The sequence below is a fragment of the Fukomys damarensis genome, unplaced genomic scaffold (assembly GCF_012274545.1).
Source record: "Fukomys damarensis isolate Sample0158 unplaced genomic scaffold, DMR_v1.0_HiC HiC_scaffold_2, whole genome shotgun sequence".
Taxonomy (NCBI): domain Eukaryota; kingdom Metazoa; phylum Chordata; class Mammalia; order Rodentia; family Bathyergidae; genus Fukomys; species Fukomys damarensis.
Genome location: NW_022900914.1, coordinates 10,166,714 through 10,191,281, shown reverse-complemented (window position 1 = coordinate 10,191,281; position 24,568 = coordinate 10,166,714). Strand labels below are relative to the sequence as shown.

The 24,568-nt window shown below is 49.4% G+C and overlaps 1 protein-coding gene across 1 annotated transcript in view; it reads left to right on the top strand.

Moving 5' to 3' along the window:
* Alk (ALK receptor tyrosine kinase) overlaps nt 1-24,568 on the top strand; it is a gene marked incomplete at its 5' end in the record, with an annotated part of 685,791 nt that overhangs the window by 656,656 nt on the left and 4,567 nt on the right. The window contains 10 exons of the mRNA XM_033762181.1: nt 787-893; nt 1,342-1,494; nt 2,350-2,454; nt 4,064-4,250; nt 5,203-5,293; nt 5,393-5,457; nt 6,802-6,931; nt 12,738-12,835; nt 15,988-16,080; nt 18,647-18,748. Of these exons, the coding sequence (XP_033618072.1) occupies nt 787-893; nt 1,342-1,494; nt 2,350-2,454; nt 4,064-4,250; nt 5,203-5,293; nt 5,393-5,457; nt 6,802-6,931; nt 12,738-12,835; nt 15,988-16,080; nt 18,647-18,748 (1,131 nt within the window). The remainder of the gene's footprint in view (nt 1-786; nt 894-1,341; nt 1,495-2,349; nt 2,455-4,063; nt 4,251-5,202; nt 5,294-5,392; nt 5,458-6,801; nt 6,932-12,737; nt 12,836-15,987; nt 16,081-18,646; nt 18,749-24,568) is intronic.

The following is a 24,568-nucleotide window of genomic DNA, read 5'->3' as shown; positions in this document are numbered from 1 at the left end:
TCCCGCCCCACACCTCCCTCTGCCTTCGGCTCTCTACCAGGCTACTTGGCACTTTTCGGGGCTCCTCGATGTCCCTTTCAGCCCACTGGCAGCCGAGGAGCATTCCTGAGGCTGCCCGGGCCCAGCCCTCCGGCAGGTGGCCTGCCATTGACCCCAGAAGAGCCTTCTGCACCGAGGCTCCATTGCCCCACTCCCTAGACTAGGACGCTGCATGCCTGCACCATGCCGCTTGTGTCTGTGTGTTGCTTTGATGCCATGTAAGGTGCTTGTGTTAACCACGTGCTCTTCTTTTCTGAGCCCTGGGTGGGTGGGAGGAGCCCGGGAGGAGCCCAAAGATGACCCCCACACAGAAGCAATGAAAGGAGGGACGGGAGCCGGCAGGCACAGGGGCTCGCTCTCCGCCATGCCTCGACCCCGACCAGTGCAGTGGGGCTGGCGAACAACACGTCGGAGCTGCCGTCCAGGCCAGTCCTGGAAGAGGCCTTGGGTGTATCCCGGCCAGGGGAGACCAGAACTTAGGGACTCTTGCTCCCACCCACCGGCTTAGCGAGGAGGAGACTCCCCAGGGAGAGAGAGGCCCCAACCTAGAGGGGAAAGCGGTCCACACCCCCAGCATCCACTGACCAAGACCCAAGCACAGCCGCTGTGCCCCGCCTCCCTTCCCTCCCCTCTCGCCCCCTGAGGTCCCCAGAGACCCTTGGCTTTGACCGGAGCTGCACGCCCTGCTCATGCGCATGCGTGTTGAGATGTGGCACCCACCTCTCCGTGTTCACCTCTTCTCTGATCTGCTGCAGGTGGCAGTGCAGCCGCAAACAATGACCCCGAAATGGATGGGGAAGATGGGGTTTCCTTCATCAGTCCCCTGGGCATTCTGTACACCCCGGCTTTAAAAGGTACCCCTCTCTCCCGGGTGTTGGAGCACGCTCCTGTAGGCCAGTGCTCCCTCGGCGCTGAACCTCGGAGTTCCCGGCACACGTCCAGGACACAGCCGGCCGTGGGTCCCTTGCAGCCAAGTCTTCCCATGACTCCTTTCGTCAGGTCCCTGGAAAGTCAAATGTGTGACTTAATGTGGACACGGAGGTAGTAAACGCACGTCCAGGCTGCCTGCTCCTAGAAAAGTGAGCAGCCAGCCGCGGCGTCCTGCAGGGTCTGTCCCGCCTGCGCACAGAGCCGCCCCCATGTGCCACCTGCACGGGAGGCTCCCTCACACAGACGTTTCCGAGAGCGGTGGGACCTGGGGATGAGGACTGGGGACGCACGGAGAGCAGGCGGACAAAAGGCAGGAGGGCGTGGCGTGGGGGTGCGGGCCCCGCCTGAGACCGACCCCCTCCTTGTTACTAGTGATGGAGGGCCACGGGGAAGTGAATATTAAGCATTACCTAAACTGCAGTCACTGTGAGGTAGACGAATGTCACATGGACCCTGAGAGCCACAAGGTCATCTGCTTCTGTGACCACGGCACGGTGCTGGCTGAGGACGGCATCTCTTGCATTGGTAAGGGGGCCAGAGGGCCAGTGGCCGATGGAGGCTGGGACTCCTGCTGCTAGGTTTGTAAGCTTCCTGTCCCCACCCCGCTGGTGCTCTTAAGACTGAGCAGAGGGGTCCAGTAGGGAGGGTGGACAGCTCCTGAAGGAATCCTACCCCTCACCCAGGGCAGAACCCTCTGACTTCACCAAAGCCCCCCCATCTCACTCACACACCCCAGGGGCAGGGACCCCGGCCCTCCCAAGGCACTTCGGTGTATCTGGAAGTTTCAGGACAGGGACCCAGTTCCTTTGAGCTTCCTCTCGTGGTTCCTAACTGGCCTCAGCCTTCCAGGCGAAGCTCTGATGGCAACTCCCCTTCCTCCCCGAAGTCTTCCCCAGATGAAAGAGCCCGTTCATTCTGACCATGCAGACCCAGTTGTCCACCCCAACCTGCCGTCCCTCCTCTCCTTGTTCCAGGTGTCCCATAGCAGGCAAGATGCCTCCATGGGAGCCACCAGCAGAGGCTCTGCCCTTGGGGTTACAGGCAATTAATTCAGCCCCTCAGGGCATTGCCCTCCCTTATGGGGTCATGCAAGTGTGGAACCCCTCGGCCCCACTTCTCCTACATGCACCTCTGTTGCTCCTTTCTTCCCTGCTCCATGCTCAACGGCTGATGTTTCAGGATGCCCAGAGCGGATGTTCATCCCTTCACATTTTCCCTCTGCTCCAAAGCTACTATTGCAAAACTGTAAAACAAGATGAGCCCGCTCTGTGCCCAGGGTCCCCTGACAACCCAGGGGTGGGAAGCAGCACCTCTGACTTGGGGAGGACCAGCTCAGGGAGAATCGGCTTGGTGAGGACCCTGTCCCGACCTGTCTTCCAGTGTCGCCCACCCCAGAACCTCACCTGCCTCTCTCGCTGATCCTCTCCGTGGTGACCTCTGCCCTGGTGGCCGCCCTTGTCCTGGCTTTCTCAGGCATCATGATAGGTGAGTGCGCCAGAGCCCCAGGGGCCCCAAAACGGACAGATCCAGCAGAGATGAACAGAGACACAGGTGGTACCATGGACACCAGGGTGTCCTTCTGTCCTTCTGGTCGCTGGAGCTGGATGGGGTGGTGACTAGGCAGAGCAGGCCACGCCAAAACCAAAGCTCCCAACCCTCCTCCCAGCCAGAGCAACTGCAGTACCCTGAGCCGAGGGGTGGTGTCCCGGCTGCCACGTGGGATGAGATATTCTTCAGGTACACACACTCCTGGGACTTCGCTCTCAGCCTGCAAGGGCTGCAGTGGCCGCAGGTCCCCATGTAGCAGTCATCCCAACCTTCCACCTCCCTCTGTGATCAGGCCAAGAGTGGTATGGGCCGGGTTCTACACACATTTCCATTGCGCCTGTGAGCTGTCTGAGATCACAGAGGCTCAGCACGGGCCAGCCATGCTGCTGCGGGCATGACATGCCCGGGTCAGAGGGGAGGGACGTGAAGGCAGACAGAGAGAAAGGCTCCCCTTTTCCTGCTCACTCCTGGAATCAGCTTCTTCCCCCACCCCATGAGGACCACCTCACTTTCTCTCTCATCCTCTGCACCTACCCTCTCTCCCTTCCTCTTCTAACAAAGAAAGAAAACCCTGTGCCAAAGGTGGCTTCATTTCATAGAGGAAGGGACTGAGCACATCGCAGGTGACCAAGGGCGGTGCTGCCCTGGCTCAGAAGTGGGTGGGCTGGGCCTTCTGGGCAGAACCCATCCTCCGAGTGGACATATCTTTCTGCCGCAGTACTCTGTGGTATAGACCCACTTCATGGCGTGGGTGAGAGTCCCTCGCATGGCAGAGCTTCCTGTCACTGAGGTCATTTCACTGTGACAACTCCAGGACAGTGGAGAGTCGGGGCTCAAGGAAGCAGGGCCAGAGTTCTTGTTGGTCCAGAAAAAGAAACCAAGGTCTAAAAAGACTATGCAACATGTCCAGGATCACTCGCTTTTTAAGTCAGAGGTACGGTTAGCCCTCCGGTCCTGGATGCCAGTTTAGAGATCTTTTCATTGTGTGCCACTTCTCCAGCTGTGTGGCTCTGCAGTTCTCTGACAGGACCCAGCGGTAGCCCCTTCCCATGGCTGAGCACCTCAGAAATGCTGGGCTGGCCCATTCCTGGGACACTCACACCCCTCTCATGGCTGACTGTACCCCAGAGCTCCAGGTGCCTCACTGAAACACCTTTAGACCGCAAGACTCCAGAGCGTTCCACACAACCTTCCCGCCTCTCCTTCACGCAGGGTCAGGCTCCCAACACAACCTGGGGTTTCAGCCTTCCCAGCACCCTCCCCTAATGAAATCCTAGGTCTTGGGTCTGCTTGCAGGGGGATCCAGAGCAGCACGCCTCTGCCTTTGTAGGATATAATCAAACCTTTGCCACTTATGTTACTTTACGCATTGCATTTGCTTGAAATGCTGGTTTGATTATTTCATTAGTATTAGTAAGTGTGACAGAGCTCAGAGAAGGGTATAGAAATCTAGGGAGCCTTCTTGGAGGAAGTAGCCTGTGCTGACCTTTCAGAGCCAGGCTGCCGGCCAGGGACCCCCTCGCAGCTGACCTCCGTCTGTCTGCAGTGTACCGCCGGAAGCACCAGGAGCTGCAGGCCATGCAGATGGAGCTGCAGAGTCCTGAGTACAAGTTGAGCAAGCTCCGCACCTCCACCATCATGAGCGACTACAACCCCAATTACTGCTTTGCCGGCAAGACCTCCTCCATCAGTGACCTGAAAGAGGTGCCGCGGAAAAACATCACCCTCATTCGGTGAGTGGGGTGGGGTGGAGGAGTGGCCCGGGGGGCTGGACGTCATTCCAGCACCATGGAGTCCTCTGGCCACAAAGCCAGCAGAGCCAGCCCTGGGGGGACCCCCGCCGGCCAGGGGGACAAGGCTTAGTGTGCAGGGCCACGTGGGGTGTAGAATGAACCCTGTTGTATTTGGGAGGCAATGCCACGAGAGAAGGACTCGGAGAGAAGACCAGGCCTTTCAAGTATCCGTTCCCACAGGACTCCTGCTCCCTCCCCGCATTGGTGGGGATGCTCAGGGCATCGCACTTAGCAGCCCAGCTTGCTGTGTATTCCTGTCACTCACTACCACTGTCTCTGCCAGAGACAGACTCACCAGCTACTCAGGGAATGGATAAATGTCTGAACATCATCATGAATCCTATTAGGACCTACACTGGCCCCTTCTCTGTTGCCAATAACACAATAGCACTGACTGGGTGAGTTGGAGAAGAGTATTTTGTTTTGGCTCCCAGTACAGGAAGGCTAGAGAACACCTCTGTTGGTGGCCTGCTTGCTGTCAGAGATAGTGCTGGGGCAGGGGGTGTGTAAGGGTGTCCCTATGCTCTGAACCCCCCAGGGTTCAATCGTGGGGCTCATGCTAATGAGCTGATGTCATCCTGATGCCTCCCACAGGCCCTACCTCCAACACCATAGTTGACTTAAGCTCCCTCCTCAGTTCCTCACAGTGGGATTAACTTCAGCACATGAACCTGGCGGGGACACAGTCAAACCATAGTGGAATCTTTCTTACCAGATTCCAGATAAAGAAATGGAGGCCAAGGATCAGATCGAGCAGCAAGGCCAGGTTGAAAGTGCTGCTCCCAAGCCCTTGCCTCTCGTGTGCATCTGCTGAATGTGACCTTGGGCTCAGGCCCCAGCTGCCCTTCTCCTGTGCCCCCCTAATTCTGCGTCATCTCGCCTTCTCGCACAGGGGTCTGGGCCATGGCGCATTTGGGGAGGTGTACGAAGGCCAGGTCTCCGGAATGCCCAATGATCCGAGCCCCCTGCAAGTGGCTGTGAAGGTGAGAGGTGGCTTCCCCTTGAGCCTGGCGTCAGCCTGCGGTCTCTGTAGGCTGCAGCTCTCAGCTCACAGCTGCCTTCTCTTCTCCCCTTGTGCTCAGACGCTGCCGGAAGTGTGCTCAGAGCAGGACGAATTGGACTTCCTCATGGAAGCCCTGATCATCAGGTAAAGCCAGAGACCCCAGCGGCTGCCCTCCATGCAGAGGTTTCTAAGAGATAGATGTCACTGAGGGAAATGGGGTCCCCCCGAAAAGACGCCCTGGTCATCATGATGCATCTTACAGACTACAGACCCCCAGTGTTGTCTCAGAAAATGCCGATTAGGCCTTATAATCATGCTGCTGTCATTGCCTGCAGCCTGCACCCCTGGTGTCATCCATTGGTTCTCATTCCCCAGGTGACGCTTTCAGAATAACAGCAGGGCTGAGGCAGTGGCTCTGACCTGGGTATTGCTAAGAGTGCTCAAGGCTCCTGGGGGCCCCTACTCTGATGCACATCCCCTGGGGGAGAGGCACATGTTTTTCCTCAAGATCTGGTGGCACTCAGGGCCTCCAGGAGCCATCAAGCATCCTGACAAGTGGGGGTGGCTTAGGGGTCCCCTTAGTGGAGGTGGGGGAAACCAGGCCAGAGCAGTGTGAGAGAGGTGCTTTTGGGCCCTAGACATCCAGGAGGATATGCAACATGGACAAGCTCTTGATTTAAAATTAGCATTTATTTACTGATTATATACATTATGCATGAATATTGAATAAAACTTGGAAAGTTGAGATTGTATTGGAGGAAAGCCAACTCAGTCTCACCATTTGGCAATAATTAGCCATTATTTTTCAGTGGACAGTCACCCAGTCTCTCAACTCTGTGTGTGCAGTGTGTGTGTGTGTGTGTGTGTGTGTGTGGTGTCCATGTGAAGTATCCTAGCCTCACTGCCCAGTATGTCCTCATAGGATCACATTAACAAGCAAACCCAATTCTCAGGGCCTCTCGTCCCAACTCAGTCCCTGCCCATGAGGAATCTGCTGGCAACATCATGGACCAGTGACCCCGTCCCCTCTTCCTGGCTCTCTCTCACCCCTGCTTTTGCCTGAGGTGGTCTTCCTCAGAGAAGTCAACCAAGAATTCATACAGCAAAATCTAAAAGATACACACACACGCACACACACACACACACACACACACACACGTCCTCCTTGCCTGGGACCTGCACAATATCCTCCCTTCCCACCCCATTCCCCTGCACACCTGGCTCCTGGCCAGCCCGGCCTGGCTCCCACCTGCTCAGCAGGGAGGTTGGCCACGGGCTCAGGTCCCCACTGCCCAGGGCTGCTGAAAGCATGACTTTGTTATTATGGTTTTTTTACCGGGATTGAACTCAGGACCTTGTGCTTGCAAGGCAGGAGGCGGCACCTCTGAGCTAAGCCCCCCACCCAATGACTTTCTATCCTGCTTATCTCACTTAAGACTATGCCAGACGCGGCTCAGTTAAATGTGGTTGCACCCTTCTGCCCCACAGCAAATTCAACCACCAGAACATCGTGCGCTGTATCGGGGTGAGCCTGCAAGCCCTGCCCCGCTTCATCCTGCTGGAGCTCATGGCAGGCGGAGACCTCAAGTCCTTCCTCCGGGAGACACGCCCTCGCCCAGTGAGTGGAAGGGACCGGCAGGAGCAGGGGTGGGGAACCCAGGAGGGAGCCTGGGGACCGGCCTTGGGGCAGGGATGGGAAGGAGGAGACAGAAGGTGAGGGGCTGAGCCGCAGCCCCAGGGAGGAGTCTGCGCGGGGCTTGTACGAAGGATTCCATAGCCCGACTCCCTGTTTACGGCCTGAGTGAGGAACACCGAGCTCAAGACAAACTTGGAGAGGGACTTTCATGCCAGCCATTTCGCGAACTCAGTCGAATACCTGGGGGCTGTGTCCCATCCACTGTCGCAAACCAATGACCTCATCTCTCGGTAGGGATAACAACCCCCAACATCCCAACCTTGTAGTTCTGCTGTACAAGGAGAGTGATGGAATATGTAGCCCCAGCACCTGCCCATGTGAACCCCGAAAGTCAGACTAGAACTTCTCAGAGGTGGCTTGAAATTATACAACACAGCGCTCCCAGCTTCCCAGCGTCCAACTCCTGACTGTGCGGGGCCTTAGGAGGCCCTGTCACTACCGACTGCAGCAGGGCACAGCCTGGATTAGGAGTTACCACAGGAAGAACAAGAGCAGTCAGAGCCACGGCCCCTCTCCTCCCCGGGGAGCAGAGACAGCCTGGCGTCCCTTCTGCTACGGAGAGCCCCGACAGAGGACTTAGAGTGGTGGCAGAAACCCTGGCAGGTCTCGGCTGCTCCCGTCTGCACCTCAATCAGATTCACTGTGAAACACCTCCGCCTTAGGAGCCTCCCTGCTGTTTTTTGCAAGTTGGGGAGTCACGAGTCTCAGCCTCTGAGAAGAATCCAGGGTAGAAATGAGAGTCTGTGCAGAGAGCACACCCCGCTGGAGGGTGGGAGCAGTGGTTGCCTCTCGCCCGCATCACACGGTATCCTCCTCGCCAGCCCTTCACAGATGAGGAAACTGTGGCCCAAGAGGTTATTGATTTGCCAAAGCCACACAGGAAGGAGAGAAGCTGGGCCTGGAACTCAGCTCTGGGACTCACAGCATATCCTAGCCTCCACTGCCGTCTATCCAATGGTTCTCTTCAGGAAGCCAAGGGTGCTGGGAAGCCTGGCATCGCTGCCAGGCCTGGCATCAGCTTCTCTGGCTCAGCCCCACTGCCCAGCCGGGTGGATCCTGCACGCCCTGAGGTTCTCAGCAGTACCACTGGTAGAGGTCACATGCATCACACATGGCATCACATGTGGGAAGGGCTCGGCTCTGCTTTTCGCAGTGCTGCTTGAGGGAAGAAAGCATTGTGCACACACAAGACAGAAACCACCCAGGAAGCGCAGTCTGCAGACCCATCTCTGGGCAAATCTGAGGACTTTGGGGATAGGAGGAGGAGCAGCACCTTTTCAAGAACAAAGGTCCCTTTTAATAAAAAAAAAAAAAATGCAGAACCAGTGTTTGTTCGACATGTATTTTTTGAGGGCTTACTGCGTGCCAGGTACAGTAATAGCTGTCTTTCAGTATCGGCTGAATCAAGCCATAATGACAAAAGCCATTCATAAGTCAGTAATCTCGTAATTAAAGATACAGGTCATTCACCACATCCATGTCTATCTGTAGTCGGCACCCAGTGATACCTGCCTGCAGGTAATAGATGCTCAGTGCTTGGATCCTGCAGGTCCACTGTCTGTGGGCAAGAACCTCCGATTTAGGCTGGATACCAACACTGGCTCCAAATCCATGGAGGGCCATCTCTTCCCAAAGAAAATTCGGTCCACATCAAGAAGCAGGAATCCAAAGGGCCCCAAAGCATGAATTCCTCATCCCTTTTCAAAGTACATTTTGACTGCTTTTTAGATTATATATTCCCTGTCTGTATTCTTTGCTTCTTTCTTTCATCTTCCCTGTTCATGTACACATACATTGATTTTAAAGTACAACCCTGTTCTGGTTTTCACTTGGTGGAAGAGTTCCTTCCCCGTGTCCTGTGCATCTTCATCTCTATAAAGTAAAAAGGGAGAAGGCTGAAATTGTAGCTCAGTGGTATACTGTTTCCCCAGCATGCAGTGAGGCCATGGGTTCAATCCCCAGCCTCCCCCCAAAAAGGAGGAAAAGAAGTATCAATATTACTGTGTATTTTATTAATGTAGCACATATTATCTTTTGGGAGTAACTGTGACACTAGATGAACCATTTCTGGCCTATACAGTGTCCCTGAAAGGAGCACACACACACACACACACACACACACACACACACCACATATACTGCATGCACAAGACACCTCAGACACCTACACCACAGGTTTCTGACTGCCTGCTTCTGCTCAGACTGGTGGAGCAGGTAATTTTCAGGGAGCCCTGATAAAGCTGGCCCTGAGCTAAAGCCTGGCAAGCTAGAGCCTGGCTGCCCCTGCGGCCCTCAGTTCCCAGGCATTTGAGACATCAGTGGTCCTGGAATCCTAGATGATGGAGGCTGAGACACAAAGAGACTCTGGGGAAGAGACTTCCTGAAGGCCTTCCCACAACCAGGACGGTCATCTGGTAGGAACAGGAAGCATTTTCCTGAGGAGAGAAAGTATATCTCCAATACTACTGCAAAATGGATGATGGCTTCCCTTGGAAATGCGGCTCTCTTCCTTTCCCTGGGGTCTTGGGCTGTCTCTCTCACAGTGCCCAGATCTTCAGAGCCTGAGAGGGCCTCTGGAGGAGCCACACACAGGAGGAACCCTGAGTCCTCCCCTGCCACAGGCCAGGGAGGCTGCACGTCCCTTGGTCCAGTAAGCCAGTGAGGTGGTAGACTCTGACACTCTCCCCCAAGAGAATCATGCTCAGAGAGAGGCTGAGCTATGTATGAGTCCTGGGTCACGAGGCCCATAAAGGATGAGGAGCAGGGCAAAGCCCTGGTCAGCGCCAGTGACTGGGGCTGCTGCGTTTGTGAGCTGCGTCGTATTCCATATTCACCTCTCTTCCATCCGTCTTTGGCCCTCTCTTCCAAGAAGCAGCTCAATCTGAATTGAACCCTGCCTCCCCCAACCCAGATTCTTTCAGCCCAGCTCTGGGCAGTTTGGATTCCACTCTTCTTAGCTGTGTGCCGTGAGGGGACTCAATGTCTCTGTGGCCTTCTTGACTTTGATATCGATACTTTCTCTTCCCCGTCTACCACACAGCTGACTGCATCAGAGGAGAGCTTGCACATGGACTTGAGCTAGGAAATTTCAGGAAGCAGCCGGGATGCTTCTCCCTCAGTTATCTCTTTAGAGCCAGCATGTGGCCCTGACTTGCAGGATTCCCTCCTGCCTCCTCCAGACCCAAACCACTGCGGCAAGTGGCCCCAGGGAGGCCCAGTCTTGGGCAGAGGAAATCCACCCAAGTGAGCCTGCAGCCAGACCCCAGCTGTGTCGCCGATGAGGCCTGAGGAGGTCGCTGCAAAGAGAAGACAGGACCTCAACTTGCCTGGAGGCATAGGTTCGGGGATTCTTGTCACAGAAAAAGCATTTCAGGATGCATCAGTGAGAGGCACAGGCATATGTACTAGACAGAAAGTAAGAGGAAATAGGGAAGGGACTTCGGCTTGAGGAGATGAAGCGGGCACAGCTCCGATGGAGAGGATCAGATTAGCCCATCCACAGAAAGATGTTGTCAGCCATTTGTTTGTTTGTTTGTGACAGGGTCTAGCTATGTAGTTCAGGATGGCCCTGAAGTCACTATGGAGTCCCAGCTGGTCTCGAACTCGTGGTGAGCCTCCTGCCTCAGCACCCCTAGTGCTGAGATCACAGGTGTGCACCACCACACCCTGTGACACCAGCTTTTATGGATTGGCTGAGCTGGCCTAGAGTCTGGCTAATCATTATCTCGGTTCTGGATTTGCAACATGGCTCCTTATCACTTGAGGGACAATCCGGTCTCCACGAGATGATTATGCTTAGGCCGTCTCAGTTTTGTGGAGGCTGTGCTGGGATCCAAGGTGACCACAGGTTTATGCAGTGACTGGAGACTAATGGGTGTTCATTGGTAGTTGAATGTCCCTGTAAGTCTCATATGGTGGTGTCTTCAGTCTGGAAGGGGGATGAGAAAGGTTATGTAAACTTAGGGCTGATCCGTCTCACTTTGCCAGCTTTTAAATAGACACCCCCTAACTGATGAGTGTATCTGTATGCAGAGCTGAGAGGACCTGACCTTACCTCTAAGGTAATAAAGGAACTGACACAAAATCAAGGTCAAGCTTCGTTGCCTTGGTTACCCATTTGGCACCTGAAGGCCCAGGTGAAGAGTCACTATTTTTCAGCAAAAACAGCTTCTAAATCCTGACTGTCTCAGAATAAATGCAGATCTCCCTTTTAATGAGTAACATGGTAATGGGCCAGGAGCGAGTGTGTCCTCTGTCCCTGCGATGTTCTCTGACTGCGCCACTTACACTGCTGCCCCCTGGCTGAGTGATCCCCTGTGCACCTCAGAACAAAGATCAGGGTGTTTGCCCCACCTTCGGGGTCACAGTGCAGACAGGGGTGAAAGGGCCCTGAGCCTTAGGAGGAGGAGCAAATCAGCAGCCCCTCCAGCAGGAATTTCAGAGTCACCAGCTTTCTATCTCTCTAGGGCTTAAGCAATTCAATACAGAAATAAGGGAGTCTGTTAGTCAGCTTCGTGTCATATAACAAAACACCAGAGGCATTTAACTTCTTTTTAAAATGGTTTCTTTTGGCTCAGAGTTCTGGATTTTCCAGTCCAAGACCAGGTGGCCCCACTGCTTTGGGCCAGTGGCAAGGGTGACCCATCGTGGCCAAAGGGCATGACGGAGAAACAGAGAACTTGGAGACTGGGGCCCCATAATCTCCTGCAGGAGCCTCCAGTGATCCGAGGACCTTCCATGAGGCCCCGCCTCTCAAAGGTTTCCATCACCTCCCAGTACCTCCATCCTAGGGATCACCCTGTAACACACGGGCCCTGGGGGAACAGGCATTCAGACCATTGCTGGGGATTTGATGTGACTATCCTGTCCGCCTCTGCTGTTTTGTATAGATATTCAAAACATCCCACTTTAGGTAAATCATAGTCCAGAGATACAAGCAACTAATCGGCCACCCAGGACTCACTAAATAGCCAGAATGTGCCCATTTCACACTGAATGTTACGGAAGGGAAAGATGAGTTCCTGTGTCAGAGACCTCAGCGTTCACTTGGGGATATGGTAAAATCAACACAGAATAAAACACAACAAAGTGACTATGAAACAGCCCTACATTGTGATTAATTAAAAGAGAGACCAAGAATGAATGTCACCTTCAGAAAGACTTCATGGAACTCAACAAGGGTGTCTAAGAGGCCACCACAGCTGGGGTGACATTTCCTTGTACATGAAAGAGACATTGTACAGAACAGCAAGAGATGGCTCTTAATCGCCCATTATTTTCCAAAGGCTTTCCTTTTTTTAATCCACTTTAGGTCTGAATATTCTTGTTGGAAATTAATTTTTTAAAATAACTTCAGACATTTAAAATTACATCACCCCTTCCTGGTCTCTACAGGCGTGTCTATAGATTGGGAGTATTAAAATATTTATGGAGCTGGAAATAGAAGAGGGGAAAGGCCACCGGCCCATGCAGATTCCTGTGTTCTGGGCATCCCCAGCCCTGGGTGGTGGTAGAATCCCCCCAGGAAGCTTTCAAACATGGATTTCTGGGTGTGGGTGGGGCCCTGCGCATCTGTTTTAAAACCTCAGGGGATTTCCAGCAGCCCCCACTGCCAAGACCCCTGGCAGAGCCATGGCTGTGCTCGGCCTCCTTCTGAGCATAAACCCGAGTCCCCACCCTCCCCACTCCCCAGTAGCTCCATCAGTGGACCTCTTCTGTCTCCCCACAGAGCCAGCCCTCCTCCCTGGCCATGCTGGACCTGCTGCACGTGGCTCGGGACATTGCCTGTGGCTGTCAGTATCTGGAGGAAAACCACTTCATCCACCGGTGAGTCAAAGAGGGCTTGCCCCGCTGCCTTGTGCACCCTTCCCTGCATGTCCCATGGGCCAGGTCCTCCCCATTCAGAGGAGAACTATTGGTCAAGAGAGTAGCATGAATTCTCCATGCTCAGCCTCCTGTGAGCAACCCTGCCTGTGTCTAGGACAGGAAGGTCCTGTATCGCCTTAAGGTTCCCCTGCCTAGAAAACTGGGCTGGAGGGGTGGATTAAAGGTGTTCATATTTGCACCTACTGAACAGTGGGTAAGTCAGAGGCAATGACAAAGTTTTCATTCCCTCCATATCCCTGGCCTGTGGTGGGGCACAATAAATGTTTGCTGGATAAATTATTTTTTTCTGGTGTACTCTAACATAAAGCATAATAATTATTTTCTTTATTTCTGTATGGCATTTCCCCTGACACACACAATTCTTGAAGTGCTGTCTGGACTGGGGGTGTCACATCCACATTTAACACTGCAAACATCATAGATCTGGTATTTCTTTCCCTGCTGATATTGAGGACAGCTCGATCTGAAAGCTGAAGAGTGGAATAGAGTATTAGGCTCTTTGCAACGAGCATCCTAAAGATTTGCTTCCAATTTAATAAATAATAACCCATGTCTTCAAAGAGTTTAAGCCATGTTCATAATAATTAGAATATGTAATTACAAAGTAGAGAATGAGAGTTGCTATATGAGTGTAGAAGTAGAAACGTGTGTGTGTAATGGACTCTGCTTTCTTTCTCCCTGACAACCTGAGGAAACAGGAGGCCTGGAAGTCCACCTCCCTCAGTTTCCAGGGTCACTCCCAATGCCAGGCGGTAACCTTCCTTGGCCCAGCTCATCCCTCCACTGCTGCTCTGCCATTTTGGTCTGCAGCTCTTCCTCTTGGTTCTACCCCTTTCCCACTCATGGGTCATTTGGCCTCCTGGGCATAATCAAAGTAAAAGAGGAGCTGTCCTCATCCAAAGTCTGCTTTCCACAAGGCCTGCTATGAAGTGTTGCTTGGTCCTACCCCTGCCCAGAACTTTCCACAAATCTCAGCTCTGAGCTCTAGTGCTGCTCAGTCATGACAAGATTGTGCTCACTTTGAAAGTTATCCTTGGCCAGAACCATCTTTTCCATCTTTTGTCCAAGGCCTTCTGAGAGCAACCTGTGTGTCATTTTGGTGACTTCAGATGTCTCCTTTCACTTGTCATTGAGATGACTTCGGCCTGGGCATGCCCACCTACATTCTGCACCATAGCATTGGGAGTCTCTGGCTGGTGGACCATATCCATGGAAACTATTTCCTAGAGTCGTGACACATTATGACAATATCCCACGCTCTACTGAGATGATGGGACAAGAGGATCACATTCTCTTAAGACTCTTATCACTTCCAGCTCTGTAACTGGGTACTGAAAGGTGGAACTCGATCCCAGAGTGATAGTCAGCTTTCTCTATCTCTGTTAAGGGATTAAATCATCGAAAATCACATTGAGAATGCATCAGATGACTTATTTTAAGCAAAAGAAAACTTCTGGCAAAAATTATCAATTTCCATCACAACTTTCCTTCTGGGATCTTGGTGTTTATAATAGGAAATCATCTTTCATATCTTCTAAACAGATAAGAGAGCAATGGTATATTCTCTTAACATAGCTACCTGTACTCTCCTCTCTCCCTCTCCCCTATATCTGCCCTAAAGATTCATAAACTTCTGTACACATACATCTTCTGAATTCATCTTGGAACTCCCTCACCAGAGCTACGTGCTCCGGTTTTTTGTTTTTTGTTTTTTACTAAATCTGTTTCTTTTGCACATGATTTATTGCAATTTTAAGAGTGATGCACCATTCTATCAATTCTGGGTATGTTCTGTGATATTACCACTTACTTTCTTGTCATTAAGTTCAAGATCACTTTTTAAGCAACTATTTCATATGCACCAGCCTAAAGACCTTTTTGGAGCCATAAATATTGTTCCTGGTCTATGTCACTCTATTTCTCTTGAGAATTAGCAGCTATATATCCAGCTATTTTTCTTCTTTTTGATACCATATATATTATGCTTTTATGGCTTTCTGGGATATTTTATGTACCAATGAACTTCAAAATTCAACTTAAACCTTATGGATCAGGTCCATAGGACATTAGCCACATCTATTGCCCATGCCAGCTGATTAGTCTGACATCTTAAACCATGATCCCCAGTTCAAGTTCTATCATTAAAGGTACTATCTTAACAGCCAGTTGTTCATTCTCCAAGTTTTTTTTTTTCTCAACCAAGAATCAGAACCTTTCTGAAACCAGTTGAAATATGAAAACACCATCTGTCCCCCATAGGATACCTCTTGTTTTTTCTGCCCAGGACTTGAATGTTATTAGGGACCCATTCTGGCTGTGACCTTTATTCCCACACGCATGTCAGTGGGTACTCAGTCTAACAGTTGCAATGGACAAGTCTTGGAAGGCTCTGTATCAGGCCTCAGGCACACTATAGGAAAATGGGCCACCTGGAGCCTGACACCAAAGAAGCCAGCTTCTTAGCCTCAAAGAAGTGATTCCCCAGCCATGCATCTTGGCAGAGACTTTAGATAGAACATGGGTGTGATAACTATAATGATTCCAACAGGAAATATTTGGGAATATCTTAACCCACTCGAATCTGATATCCTGGAAGTCACACAGTTTCAGAATACCTCTTCAAATGACTGGCAAAGATAATCCTGTAGTGTGTACATGACAATAACCCACAGCCAAGCAACATTTTTTTATGCTCCTGTGTTATGTGCTTTTAGCTTACATTTTTAACAAAATGAGAATTAGAGCACCCTATATCTTACAGGGTTGTTATGAGAATTAGACATGAGGTATCTAGAATGCTTCTTAGCCCAGGGTGGAAGGCTAATAAGTTCTAGTTCCTGTTCGGGTTATTTTAATTATTACTGTCCTGTTAAACATCTTCAATGCTTTCCTGTAATTCTTTTCCATTTCCCTATTAATTCTGAGGCTTGGAATTGCCATGTTATTTCTTTCACATAGTTTAATGTAACAAAGGAAATACAGGGCAGGGGGAGGAGCTGTCTGAACTTCACATTGGAGGTCAAAACCCTAGTGACGCACATTATACATTTCTCAAGATAAAATTTGGAATGTGTTCTCATTTCCTCCCCCAGGGACATTGCTGCCAGGAACTGCCTCCTGACCTGTCCCGGTAGTGGAAGAATAGCGAAAATTGGAGACTTTGGGATGGCCCGAGACATCTACAGGTGATTAGACTGCCATCCCCTCTGCAAGCCTGCCCCTACCACCCATCCATCCTCTCAGAGGAGTGGCCTGGAGCTACTTGTGCCTGACACCATCTCCTGGTACTGTCAGGCTTCCTTGTGAAATTTCAGTGATTTCCTTTCAGGATGTAGGAAACCTTAATTAATGCCCATGCCTGAGGATCTAATTCTAGGATCCCACACCTGCGGGAATTGACATGAAAGGCTTAATTGGGTTGACTCTCTGGTTTCAGCTCTCTAATCCTGCCACGTTCTGAGACACGGAATAATTTGGATATAATTCTGATATTAAACAAAAGTTCTGAGTGAACTTTATAACTTAACCCCTTTCCTCAGTACTCAGGAATTCTAAGAGGATGCAGTAGAGTCTATGACCAGGCCCAAGCACCCTGCACTCACAAGGTACTGGACCAGCTCGATGTGCTGCCTTACCCACCTCAGGGACACTGGAGTAGATTCAAAGCCCACGGGGACTCAGCTCAGCTTCACTGTTTTTCCCTGTCATATTCCCAAGCAGCATAAACAATAATAAATTAATCTTTGATTTTAAAAGTAATACTTCTATTGCACTTTCTTCGCTCTCCTCTTCCCCACCTCGTCTCTCCTTTCTCTAGTGAGATACCCTGTGACTTGTTACGAAAGTGCATGGTCACTAGCTAGCCCCTTCCCTGAGGCACAGAAGTAGCAGGGAGATGGTTACACAGAGCTTTAACTGGAGAACCAGTGAGAGGATCCAGACACTTGGGAGGGCTCTGTCAGAACTGGAAAAGCCCCAGAGGGGTGAGAGTGATGCTACCATCCCGGGACCCTGGGTAGCAGCACACGGAGGACGGAGTTGGTGCAGAGCCCTGGGAAGCCACCCACCACTATCACTATGTGACTTTCCGGAGCTCCGCTCTACTTCCTTTTCTTTTCTTTCCTTTTGCTTGAGACACGGTCTTGCTGTGTGGTTCAGGCTGAGTCCTCCTGCCTCAGCCTCTGAAGTGTTAGAATTACAGGCGTGCACCACCACACCTGGTATGCCCACTCTCCCTCTGCACAGTCTCCGCTCCCCTCCTCCCTACCCTCAGGACACCTTGACTGCCTCTACTTCAATATCCACTTTCTGCAGCACATGAGCCGCCTCTTCCTTTCTTACTGGGGTCTCTGTTCTGACAGCTCTCTGTTAGCCAGCTTTCTGTTGCTGTGACAAAACGCCCGAGATAAATCCATTCATAATGAGGAAAAAGTTTATCTTGGCTCACAGTTTCAGAGGTTTTAGTCCACGGTCCCTTGGCACTGTTGCTTTGGACTTGTGGTCTGTTTGCCTCCTGGCAGAGGGAGGGAAAAAAGCAGGGAGGAGCTGGGTCCAATCCCCTTCCTGGGTGCACCCACAATAACATTCCTTCCTTCCACTAGGCCCAACCTCCTAAAGGTTCCACACCTCCCAGTAGCCCCACAGGCTGCTGACCAAGCCCTCAGCACATGGGTCTATGGGATACATTTAAGATCCACACACAACAGCTCCCCATATCTAGGCTTGAACTACCTAGCTTGCCTCCAGCCCCACAGTTCCTCACATATCTGTCCATTTGTAGGTCAGGCTGATCTTCCAAGAGAGCTCCTAGGCCTCCCTCAGTGCCCCTCTGAGTTGCTTCCCGTGCTTTACCCCAAATCTCACATGGAACAAATGAGTCCTTCATTTGTGTCACTGAACATTCCCCCTGCCCTGTTATTGTATGGGTGTTCCATGCTGCAACTGCAGATGTGTCTGCTTCTTCCATTAAACCATAGCCTCGGGAGAGAGAGCAAGAGACTATGACTTATTTATGTGCTCAGCACATGACAGAGTTACTTGATACATACTAAACTCTCAGCACATGTTTATTGAAGTAATTAATGTAGGCAGCTGGCAGGAAGCGGCTTCCCATAAGACACCCAGACGGCAGAACACCAGGCTGTGTGTGGAACTGGCTTAAAGGTAGATGAGTCGATTTATGAGTTTCCATCAGAGTTTTATTAATAACATTGCTAGTGAAAACACAATTAATTCATCTACCTTTTAAACTAATGGCACACCCAGTCCTGTGCTCTCCTGTCTGGCTGTGTTTAATTATCTGTTGAGGCCCCTACAGAACTAATTGCTGTTGGATGAGCGCCACAGAGGATCCAGAAGGGGTGAGACACACCCAGCTCACAGTCCTCCCGTTTTGTGTCTTGCATTACCGCAGGTCATCAGGAGCGTACTGTACTTGTAGGTTGAAGTCATGTTATTCATTGTGAGTTATAATAAAACCCAAAAGGGAAATCTCAACATCTGCTGGTGGGGATCTCAGTCATTGCATAGATCTTTTCCTTTGCGCCTCCGGCGGGCCATTAAATGACACCAAAGTTCTGAACTAAATGATGCGCATTCCCCCGCTCCCTTCCTGAGTCACCGAGGATGCCTCATTAATTTCATTGCTTTAATGGGTAGATTGTGCCATGGACACTTGCTCAAGTTCCCAGGCGGAACACGTGCTCACTGCCATCTCCAGATCCAAGCTCGCTCTCTCCTTCTTCCCCACAGAGCCAGCTACTACAGGAAGGGAGGCTGTGCCATGCTGCCCGTCAAATGGATGCCTCCTGAGGCCTTCATGGAAGGAATATTTACTTCTAAGACAGACACATGGTGAGTGTTCTGCTGCCCTCCTCCAGATTCCACTTGGGTCTGACATGGTGCCCTTGGGCCAGGAATCCACCCTCTCTTCAGGGAGACCAGGGCTACGGAGAAAGAAGATGAGATGTGCCCACAGCAGTGGTTCGCAAGTGTTGGCATATCTCAGAATCATCAGAGAGGCTTCATCCCAAGAGAATGTGATTCAGAAGGGCTGAGCTCCGGCTGAGAATTGGCATTTCTAATCAGTTCCCAAGTGACTCTGAGACGGCTTCGGCTTGTGTGTCCCAGAGACAGAGATGGGATATGGCCACAAGTCAAGGGATGCCAGCTGCCACCAGGCATGGGGAGAAGCAAGAACAGATCCCACCCTCAGGCCATGGGAGGCAGCACAGCCCTGCTGATGATTTGATGCCAGCCCTGGGAGACTGGTTTCTGATATCTGACCTTCAGGACCATGAAGGAATGAACCTATGTTGTTTAAGCCATCAAGTGTGTGTGAACTGAAGATTGAGCCTATGTCCTCACATGTGCTGAGCAAGTGCTCTACTGCTGAGCTCTATTCCCAGCTCTTCTGTAAATTTTATTTCATGAAAAAGTCTCACTAAGTTGCCCAGGCTGGCCTCAAACTTGCAGTCCTCCTGCCTCAGCTTCCCAATTAAGTGGGAAACAGGCAAGCTCCACTGCACCCAGGCTGCATGGTAATTGCTCGTAGCAGCCCTGGGAAAGGGACACACCCAGGGAAACCATGAAGCCGGCTGGCCCCAGGCCCGAGAGTCTCACTTCCGTAGAGCCTCCATCAGCTTTCTAGGGCTCCTGCCTTAAAATAGGAACAGCCAGCCCAGCACCAACAAAACTTTAGGGAAAGATTCTAACCTGAAAAACAAGAGAAGAGTGCAGAATGTTTATGGAAACTTCTTAGATGCACAGTAATATGCACAGAAAGAGAAATTATTACAAACATAAGCATAGTACAGAAGATTTCTGAAAGCAGTACTTTTCGGGGGAAAGAGCTCTTGGAAATGCAAATGTGAGGATAGAACCCTCCAAGGAGCTGGAGCCTGAGTCCTTTGAAGTATGTGTGGAGCTGCTATATGTCTGCAAAGAGTCCAGGCATGAGAAGCAGAGGGGAGAATTTACAGTGGAGAAACTGACAGATGCAAGCTCACCAGTGCCCTGGCCTGCATGGCTGAAGGGTTCGATCTCAGTGGGAGATTAAGAAAAAACAAAAGATACAAAAGAACAAAGCTGGGGCAGGTGGAGGCTTCTTCCTGATGGGAGAAAAGGTCTGGCTGGCAACAGCAGGGCCTTTATTTATAGTGTACAGATAAGGGAAGTGCAGGGAGAGGTCAGAGGGGCTGGTCTGTAACCAGAGCCAGGAGAGCAGCTAAGGTCTGCAGGACCTCATGCTTCCACGGTTTTATGGGGAACGGACGGAGGAGGACACGTCCTCTTCTCAGCCAGGTCCCGCTCTGCCACACCCTCTTGTTGCCTGCGCGCCTCCCACAGGACCCCGCCTCCGCCCCCAGCACACTGGGTGATGGAGGTCAATGTTGACAGCAGTAAGTCGTGTTACCCTTAAGCTGGCCTGAGGAAAGTGGCCCAGTGGAGGGTTTTCCAAAACACTCTGACCGGTCTTCAAACCAAGCACGGTCATGAACAAGGAAGGTCTGAGAAGCTGTGAGCCGTCAGGAGGAGCCCCAAGGAATGCGACAGCTAAATGCCATTTGATGTCCCGATGGATTCGGGAGTAGAAGAGAAATTCAGTAAAAACTAAGGAACCCCTTATTAACTAAGTTTTAGTTAATAATGTCTTGATACTGGTTCATTAATTGTAACAAATGTACCATATTAATGTGATGTTAAAAATAGCAGGAGCCTAGTGTGGGGTATGTGGGAGTTCTGTGTTCACGATTTCTTCTCAACTTAAACTGTTCTAAAACATACAGCTTATTTTTTTAAAGTATGATGACAGAAATGTTAAAGCGAAAGCAGGGTTAGAATAAGTGTTAAGCAAATCTTCCGGAAAATAAAACAACTCAAAAGAGATAGGATACATTGGAAAGAAAAGAAGATTAAGAGGGTTAGATCAATAGATCAAGTAAGCTGACAAAACAGGTGTCCCAGAAAGAAGGAACAAAGGAAATGAAGAGAATAAAAATATCAAAGGAATAATTGAGGATTTCCCAGAATAGACCATAACTCTCCAGAATGAAATCACCCATCAAGTTCCAGGCCCCACGGATAAAAAGAAACACACAGGGGCCCCATCCTGGGGACATTTTGGACCAGTGGTGGTGAACTTTCTGCATGCTGCCGAGGAGAAAAAGCAGATAACAGTAAAAAGTGGTCAGAGACCCCAGGGAATCCCAGGGCATGCGACATCTGGGCCACACAGGAACAAGATGACAGTGAGAAAATGCACAAAGGTCCCCAGGACTCCGTGATGAGCACAGTGCATAGAGCTCCTTCCTGATCTCTGGGTGAGCAGGAGCCTTTGCCACCTCTAAATCAGTGGGACTTGCCTTCACCTAATGCAGGGGTCAACCTCGGTCTGAATAGGGTGTCACTGGCAGCGGCATCACCTGGGAAGTCGTTAGACATGCACGTTCTCTGGCCTCAGAAACAGAAGCCAGAGTTGGGTCCCGTGTCTGCGTTTTAACGAGTACTCCTGACCCGTTCTGACTGCACCAAAGACAGAACACCAGCTACCTGACCTACTCAGAGATAGAACAGCGTGGAAGTAACGTTAAGAACTGTTCTGAGCACGTCACATCCTGCGGCTCATCCGTTCTACGTTACAGAAAGGCCGCCCGAGAGACTTGGACAAAGGTGTTCATTCATACACTGTTTACGATAGAAGGCAGAAGCCAACCCAGTGCTGTATCAGGCTGGTGTATTTTCACCAAGGAACACTGCTCAGCAGTATAAAGGAACCCACCAAAGCTGCATGCGTCGATGCAAATAAAGCACAAAAGTGAAATTTGGTGTGAAAAACCAAGTTACAGAAAGCCGTAGGACAACATTTAAGAATGATTTACAAGGCAAAGAGTAAGTCTACAGTGCATAGCTTCATGGATCTATTCCCTCACGACTTGTTAAAAGATGGGGAAACATAGGAGAGGAAAATGCTTTCTAACTTCCATAGAGGAAAGAGGAGGAGGAAGAGAAGAGACAGGGGTGGAAGTGGAGCTTGCCTAAATCTGTTCTATTCAAAATAATAAAGAATTGGGGCTGGGGATTTAGCTCAGTGGTTCCAGCGCCTGCCTCACAAGCACAATGGACCCAAGTTCAATCCCCAGTACCAGAAAAAAAAATAATAATTATCAAAATAATAGAGAACTGACACAAGAAAATAGAATAATCCATCTGGATTCTCTCAAAAGGTATTATGATCTCTTTCAATCATCTGTTTACTTCTCTACCTTTGTATCTAAAACTATGTAGATAGACAGAAAACGGGTAGCAAGCTTTTAGGCCTTGATTGTTTGATTTTGCCTGTTTCGCTTTGCCTTTGAGGGCAGAAAGATCACAAACATAGCAGGAAAAATACACAAGGTAAGATTTAATATATGGTGGATATTTAAATTTTTAAAATTATTACAGTAAAACACACACTGTCATTAATCCTCCTCAAAATATGCCTTCCTTCAAACACACTTATCCCATAATTCTTGCCACTTTCTGAATGAGTTCTACAAGTCATGGATATCTTTACCAGGTGCAATTAGAAACAAACAAAAGCCAGGCATGGTGGCACATGCCTGTAATCCCAGCACTCGGGAGGCTGAAGCAGGAGGGTCGCTGTGAGTTCGAGACCAGCCTGGGCTACACAGTGAGTTCCAGAGCAGTCTGAACTACATAGTGAGACCGTCTCAAAAAAAAAAAAGAAAAAGAAAAAGAAAAAGAAAAAAGAAACAAACAAAATACAGTGAATGCTGATGCCAAGTGCCATCCAATAGAAAAGCAGACTTCTAAAAACATTACAATTTGTCCTCAACCACCTTATTCACCAGAGCTGATGCCACACAACTCTGGATCTTCCCCAAAGTCAAAATGACCATAAAAGGTAAATATTTTGATTTGACTCAAGATATGGAGGCAGCCACAACAGTTTAGCCAAAGACACTCATGAAAAAGGGCTTCCAGAACTGCTTCAGAAAGAGCAAGAACAATGGGGTAAGTGTGTTTGAAGCAAGGAGAGGAGTATTTTGAGGGGGATTCATGACGTGTCTCTCACTGAAATAACTTCTTTTAATTTTTAAACAATCACCATATATTTTTTATCACACCTCATCTATGGCAGGGAATTTGTAGTGGCAGAAAACAAGAAACCTGTTTATCTATTCCAGGCCATCCTGTGTAGTTGTGTCATAACCTCGGCCTCAACCTTTCCACCTGAAAAAAAAAGGAAAATATCTTTGCCCAATCCTCCTCACAAGAGCCTTTGGAGTTCGCCAAGATGATAAGAAAAGCACCTCACTGTCCTTGGGAATATAGTCCTCTAGTTTTTGTGGTGATGTTTATTCACAACATAAAACTACATCCAGATACAAAACAAAGACAGGCTTTATCAAAAGAGCTAATCATTAAATTAAGGGTTTACAATAAAATTGTAATCAAAACATCAGAGGAGATTAGAACGTGATAAAAATCATTCAGAAGAAATAACCAATGAGAAATCAAGTGCATTTTTGGAAAGAGAGAAATAAGACAAAAATGCCTTATCAGATACTAAACACACAAAAAACAAAGCAGATCGGTATCAATACAAGAAGCAAAGTGAATGGGTGTATGGGCTAGAAAGAGATCTGTTTTAATCATAAGTCAGCAGGTAAAGGGTAAGTTATTGCACGACTGATGTTGAAAGAGTAGTTGTTTGGAAAACCCAACCAATTTTAGAGCTTTACCTCATCAAATTAAACTCCAACTGATTTGGAGAAGAGAGAAAAGCAGACACAACTGGAAGAAAACAGCAAACACTCATCTAATCTTTTGATGAAGGAAGGATTGTGTAGCTATAAAATAAATGGAAGCCTCAAAAATTTTAATAAATAAATTTGACCACCTCAAAATAAAAATTTTTGGTATGCTCAAACGTAGAATAGAAAATAACTAGCCAGGGATACATAGTCCATGCCTATAACCCAAGCAACTTAGCAATTTCAGCAAGACCTTGTCTCAAAGCTTTGTAAAAAATAATTTTTTTTAAAAAGGCTAAGATATAAAGGCTCTGGAATCAATCCCAAGTACCACAAAAAAAAAAAAAAAAAAGGGGAAGAGAAAGGGTTGTAACAAAAAACAGTTTAATTTTTGATAAAAGGTTGACATCTTTGATACAGGTAAAGAATGTCTGCAGTGGAAAAGGAAAATTGATAGATACAAAAATATTTTATCCAGAGAGTTAAAATGAGCAAAAGACATGAACAGAAAACTCAGAGTAGGATAAAAATGAAGTTGATTAATGAACACTTAGGAATAAACATTCTGCTATAACTATAGTCAGTACACAGACTTCCAGCTGTTTCTATTTTGTGCTCCATTGAGAAGGAGCCAATTGAGTTCTGTCCTTCATGCAGTGAGGTAGTGAATGGCGACACACATGTGGAAATCAGATCAAGAGTGTGTACCAAGACTCAGTTTTCAAATCCTTTTGATCTAATTATTATACTAGACTTTATTCTCATTTTACTAGATTATCCTGCTTTAGTCATTCAGAAAATTTAATCCTAAGGAAATCCCCCTTTTAAAAATGTACAGAGTTCCACTGCCTGTCTCGAAAGCACAAGGTCCTGAGTTCGATCTCCAGTACCAAAAAAAAAAAAAAAAAAACCA